The sequence below is a fragment of the Octopus bimaculoides genome, chromosome 1, assembly GCF_001194135.2.
Source record: "Octopus bimaculoides isolate UCB-OBI-ISO-001 chromosome 1, ASM119413v2, whole genome shotgun sequence".
Lineage (NCBI taxonomy): Eukaryota > Metazoa > Mollusca > Cephalopoda > Octopoda > Octopodidae > Octopus > Octopus bimaculoides.
Genome location: NC_068981.1, coordinates 90571254 through 90578100, shown reverse-complemented (window position 1 = coordinate 90578100; position 6847 = coordinate 90571254). Strand labels below are relative to the sequence as shown.

General features: G+C 38.4%; 1 protein-coding gene across 2 annotated transcripts in view; it reads left to right on the top strand.

Annotated features, from left to right (window-relative positions):
* The window catches only part of LOC106880906 (iron-sulfur protein NUBPL), a 48279-nt gene that overhangs the window by 31601 nt on the left and 9831 nt on the right, over positions 1 to 6847 (top strand). For both annotated transcript variants that reach the window (XM_014931070.2, XM_014931069.2), the window contains exons 7-8: positions 682 to 775; positions 1587 to 1793. In XM_014931070.2, coding sequence (XP_014786556.1) covers positions 682 to 775; positions 1587 to 1793 — 301 coding nt within the window. The remainder of the gene's footprint in view (positions 1 to 681; positions 776 to 1586; positions 1794 to 6847) is intronic.

Genomic DNA, 6847 nt, shown 5'->3' with positions numbered 1-6847 from the left:
ACTTTCAGCGCACCCACCCCCACTACTAACTTGGTCGCCCAGATAGCGGAAGCTATCGACTACCTCTAGTTTTTCACCCTGGAATGAGATAGAAGTTGTTTCCTGTTTGTTTGCAGTCTTTATTGCACCTGAACATCTGCCACAAACAAAAACTAACTTGCTAGTTAACCTGCCTTTGATGTTGCTGCACCTCTTATGTGTCCATAGCTTGCACCGGGTACATCTTATAGAGTTACTACCTACTCCTTTTCTACATACTGAGCAGGGCCATCTACCTGAAGGGGTTTGTGTTTTATCTACCTTCCTACTTATTAGGATTTTGGTTTTAGCTAGGTTGACTCTAAGGCCCTTCAATTCTAGACCTTGCTTCCACACCTGAAACTTCTCCTCTAGTTCAATAGATTATAAATATTGGATTTTAAAACTTTGTACGGAAGAGAAATTCGCTAGATTGCTTCAGTCCTGTAGTAGAATGATTGTCATGTCTACAGGAGATGTAGGTTCAAGTCCTATGGACAGCTTTTGACTTTTTCAATCCAAAGGGTTTTTTAAAACAGGTCTTATTTATATGCTATTATTTATGGCTTTATCTGCTTCATGATACACCATTTCAAAAAATAATTTCTATATATTGAATAGTGCTTTCTAATTTGTAATGCAAAATAATTTATATTTTATCAGGTTTCATGGTCTAATACTGACTACCTCATTGTGGACATGCCTCCAGGAACAGGAGATACACAGCTTTCTTTGACTCAAAATATACCAATTGCAGGTAAATAAAAACTGATGTTCTTACACTTAGACATTTTAAGGGATTGGTGTGCAGTAGATAAGCCACACCTCATATATCTGGTTTCAGAGCCAGCTGCTAATTGCCATATAAACATATCCGTGTGTCTATCAGAAACTGCTGTTGGTGTGGTATCTAACCAATAAGGACTTTAATTGTGTGTGTGTCCATCCATGTGGCATCACTTGGTATTGTAAATGAGCATCACCATCACACTGAAAACATGTCTGGTCATGGGGAAAATGTTGCCTTGCTTGAAAACTGATGAGAGTTGGTGACAGGAAGCACATCCAGCTATAGAAAATCAGCCTCGGTGAATTCTGCCTGACCCATGCAAGCATAGAGAAGTGAACTTTAAATGAAAATTATCTGTCTGTCTGTCTGACTGACTGACTTCTGTCTGTCTATCCAGCCATCCATCAACCCACCCCTCTGTCTATCTATCTGTCTGTCTGTCTGTCTGTCTATTTATCTATCTATGTGTATCTAAAATAAGCTTCTATACAGTTTCCAACTACCAAATTTCACTCACAAGACATTGGACAGTTTGGAGCTATAGTAAAAGACACTTGTCCAAAGTGCCACACAGAGTGGCCAAAGTCCAAATCTTGTGCTTGTGAAATGTAATTTTTAAGCACAGCCATGTTCAGACCTCTGAGTTAGTAAAATGGAATTCCAGTCAGTCATAAAATGATACTCATTCAATTAACTCTATTTCATTTCATCCATAGTTTTGAGCTAATCCAAAAATCATCATCATCATCATCAAAAATATATTTTATTCTGCCATCAGGAGCTGTAATTGTGACCACTCCTCAAGATATTGCTTTAATGGATGCTAGGCGTGGAGTAGAGATGTTTGCTAAAGTGAGTGTTCCCATTCTTGGAATCATACAGAACATGAGCATTCATATTTGTTCCAAATGTGGACATGCAGAACATATTTTTGGCAAGGATGGTGCCCAGAGAATGGCCACAGAGCTTGGCATTGAAATTTTGGGTAAGTAGTTATTGATTATATTATTAAGAACAGTAAGTAGGGCGGCAAACTGGCAGAATTGTTACCACCCTGGGCAAAGTGCTTAGCGGCATTTCATCTGTCTTTACTTTCTGAGTTCAAGTTCTGCCATCGTCAACTTTGCCTTCCATCTTTTCAGAGGTTGATAAAATAAATACCAGTGAAGCAGTGGTGGCAATGTAATCAACTTACCTTCTCCCTTGTAATTGCTGGCATTGAGCCAAAATTTGATATCATTATTCTTTTCTACTCTAGGCACAAGGTCCAAAATTTGGGGATAGGGGGCCAGTCAATTAGATTGACCCCAGTACACAACTGGTACTTAATTTATCAACCCCAAAAGGATGAAAGGCAAAGCTGACCTCAGCGGAATTTGAACTCAGAACATAAAGACAGACCAAATACTGCTAAGCATTTCGCCCGGCATGCTAACGTTTTTACCAGCTCACCACCTTAATTTGATATCATTCAGATAAAATGTTTAGCAGCAATTTTTCTAGCTTTACATCCTGAGTTCAAATGCCTTCAAGGCCAACTTTACCTTTTATCTTTTCAGAGTTAATAAAATAAGTACCATTTGGGTGCTGAGGTCAATGTAATTGTCTAGCCCCTCCCCACAAAATGCCAGGCTTTGTGCCTATAGTAGAAAGAATTATTAAGAATACTACAGTTCTGGTAATGAATCATGGAAGTTGTTAGAGCTTCAGTCAAAAATGTTTTGTGGTAACTGTTCCAAATCTGCATTGTGAGTTCAAATCTTGCTGAGATCAACGACACCTTTCATTTCTCCAAAACTGAATTGATAAAATGAAATAGTAGTCAAGTACAAGGGTCATGGTATTAACTAACCCTTTCTTCTCTAAATTGTTGGCTATATGGCTAAATCAACAATTCTATAAAGTAAGGCAGTGAGCTAGCAGAATCATTAGCATGCCAGGTAAAATGCTTTGTGGCATTTTGTCTGTCTTTCTGTATTTTTTTATTCTTTTAATTCTTTTACTTGTTTCAGTCATTTGACTGTGGCCATGCTGGAGCACTGCTTTTAGTTGAACAAATTGACTCCAGGACTTATTCTTTGTAAGCCTAGTATTTATTCTGTCAGTCTCTTTTGTCAAACTGCTAAGTTATGGTGGATGTAAACACACCAACATTGGTTGTCATGCAATGGAGTGGAGACACACAAACAAATACATACATGCATATATATATATATATATATATATATACGACAGGCTTCTTTCAGTTTCCGTCTACCAAATCCACTGACAAGGTTTTGGTCGGCCCAAGGCTATAAGCAAAAGACACTTGCCCAAGGTGTCATGCTGTGGGACTGAACTCGGAACCATGTGGTTGGGAAGCAAGCTTCTTACCACACAGCCACTCCTGTGTCTTTACATTCTGCATTCAAATTCTGCCACGGTCAACTTCGCCTTTCATCCTTTTGAGGTCAATAAAATGTGTATCTGTTGAGTACTGGGATTCGATTACATTAACTTACCCCTGTCCTTGAAATTGCTGGCCTTGTGCCAAAACTTGAAACAAATAATACTACAAAATAAAATACTTGGTAATCAGCTAAACCTCTCCCTAACAACATTTCAGGCCTTGTGTCTTTGTTAGAAACAATTATTAATAACTACAGTCAAGATAATCCACTCAGCTGGCAAAAATGAGTAATCCTGTGACAGACTGTTGTCCTGTCCTGGGAGGAATAAACTTGAAAACAGGCTGTTCTGCTGGTGAGATCAACTGGAACCATCATCACCATAATCAGCCGAGTGCCAATTAGTTATAAAGTGTCTCTATAGATTGTGTCAATATCTCCTAATATAATAAAGCATAGTATTTTTATATATTTCATTTCTAAATCTCTCAGAGAGATTTATACAGTAGCAGCACAATAAAGTGATAATATGTTGCCAACTTAATGTGGCAGTCCCATGAAAGGGAAGAATGCAACTGCTATTTAGCCCTAGGAAGCATCGTTTCCAGTTGGCCAAATAAAATGTGTCGTGGCCAACTGGAAACAGTGCTTCCTAGGGCTAAATAACAGTAACATTCTTCCCTTTCATGGGACTGCCACATTAAGTTGGCAACATACCATCATTTTATATATTTGTCCAGAATCATACTGGAGGCAGATGAGGAGAGAAAATAGTAATTCCATGAAGGAAAAGTAATGGGAGTAATAGCCCTGACTGAGAGGGAATGAGAGAAAGTAATAGCAATGTGAGAAAGGAAGGGGTGATAAATGAATAAGGAAGGAAAGAGTGAAAAAAATATTAGCGTTTCAACTCTGTGTGAGTATATGTGTGTGTGTGTGTGTCTGCATGTACAAGGGAGGTATGTGAATGTTTGTATGTGTGATTATTATGTACCTCATTTTGTACCTTATTTTTATATAAAATACTACAAATTAGCTGTCACTATTGATGGCACGGGTTAGCTAGTATATTATAGATGCATAAAGTATCTCTTTATGTAGTGGACTAGCCTCATAGTAAAGATAGCAAATTGACTGAGTTGTCATAGTGTCAGATCAAATGTCTCTTTCTTTACTTTCCACCATTATTTAACGTCCACATTTCCATGCTTGCATGAGTCAGATAGAATTTGTTGAGGTAGATTATCTGCAGCAGGATGCCGTTCCTGTTGCTAACTCTCATCTATTTCCAAGCAAGGTTATATTTCCCCATAGCCAGACATATTTTTCACGGAGGATTGGAAAGGAACAATCTTGCTTTTATGATGGTGACATTCATTTACAACCATCACATGAGGTCAAGACAAGGGTACACATGAACACACACGCATGCTTTCAGTTTCTATCTACCAAATCCTCTCAAAAGGCTTTGGTTGGTTTAGAGCTATAGTAGAAGACTCTTCCCCCAAGTGCTGCACTGTGGAACTGAACCCGAGACCACATGATTGGGAAACAAGCTTCTTAACCACAAGCCATGCTTGTGCCTATATCTGAGCACAAAGGTCCAGTTTGCTTTCCATCTTTGTGAGGTTGATAAAATAAATACCTGTCAAGTACTGGGATCAATTTGATCTGCTAACTCTTACACCCTTAAATATTTTGGAGTCCCATGCCTGTGTTAGAAATAGCTATTAATACCACAATTCCATGAGCCAAATAGAGAACCTTTATTTGATAACTCAGCCTCTTAGAAAAACATTTGCAAAATTTCCCTCAAATTACACCTTACAACTAAGAAAAAAATTGAAAGAGACATTAGGTGAATGTAATCGTTGATATATTATGTCTGAAAAAAGAAGAGAAGGTCATGACTGGAATACTTTTCACCTCCTCCAATGCCCCTTCTGTTATAGCAAGACACCTATTTCTGCCTCTCTGTCACACTAACCTTTCATCTTCTGACACAAGTTCCCCTCCTCAAATGCCCCTGCCCCTCTCATAATTCCTTGTCTTGCAAGTTACTTGGTGACTCTGCCAGTGCTGGTGCCACTTAAAAAACTTTCAGTCCACATTGTAGAGTGGCTGGCATTTGGAAGGACATCCAGCTGTAAAAATCATGCCAAAACTAACCTTGCTTGTGCTAATGCCACATAAAAAGCACTGAGTCCACTCTGCAGAGTGGTTGATGTTAGAAAGGGCATCCAACCGTAAAAACCCTGCCAAAACAGACACAATAGCCTCGGGTAGTTTTCTACCTGGCTGGCTCCTGTCAACTGTCCTACCCATGCATGCCTGGAAGATGTATGTTAAATAATGATGATGATGATGGTGATAGGCATGCTCAGGGCTAATCTACTCTACTTGGTGACTCAGCCTCTTAGAAACATTAACAAAATTTCTCTCAAATTACACCTCACCATTTCAAAAAATAATTGTATTATACATTAGATGAATGTAATCCTAAGTATTTTATGTCTGAAAAAAAAAAAAAGGGAACGTCATGAATGGAATTCCTTTCACAATAGATCTACTCAGGGCTAATCTAGGGTAGCAATAGCTACAATTCCATATCTATAGAAACGCCCTTTGAAGAGTTATTGGTTCAAATCCTACCACTATCACCATTCCTTGATCATGAATAAGGTTCTTAATTCTTACTAGAATAGCTAGCCTAGATGTAAATATGATTACTAATCAGAGTAGAAACACTACTTGAAAGCTTCATTAGTGGCTTGTATGCTTCAGTGATCCTGACAGCTTTGCCAGTGAAATGCAAGCTCCTGATAGCTCCCCCCCCCCCAGCTCCCTATGCTGGAGAGTTTAAAGGATAAAGACCTGATTAATATGAACCACCACTTCTCAGGGGTAAAAAATGGGTTTGCATTGGACCAACACTCATACCAAGAAAAAAAAAAAAACACAATTATAGGAACACTAATGACAATTCGAAACCAACATGACTTTGTAGAGGAAAGCAGAAAAGACAGCCCAGAGTCGAGAAGAGAAGAGACAAGTCATTGATGGTCTATTTTTCATAAGGAGCAAAAGACTTAACCCTTCAGCGTTCAGATTAGAGAATGTAATTATGCAGGTAAACAAATTAAATATAACAGCTTGAGTTTCGGGTTCAGTCCCACTGCGTATCTTGAGCCAACCAAAGCCTTGTAAGTGAATTTGGTAGACGGAAACTGAAAGAAACCCATTTTATATATATATATGTAAGGGACGACTGTGCGAACTCAAAAAAGGAGATATGGTGACGAATGGAAAAACAGAGGACTCCTTTTATTTAAACGTGTCACACGGTCGAACACAAGATGTATATATCAGATGATGATATAGATGATATGTTATACGACGATAACATAGATGACCAGTAATGAAAGACCACAACCGTATTAGATGAATAACAGAGATATTTATTGTAGCGTTAAAGATGTATGTCTGTGTGTGAGTGTGAATGCGACATATAAGAACATTATCAAAGACAGGCCGTCATACAAAGAAAAGTGTGTATGTGAGTGATACATGTGTGTATGAGTGTTTACAGCAGATAGAAAGAGAGTCAATAACACGTGAGCAATTATATACCAGTTCTTGTGTACACTATAGG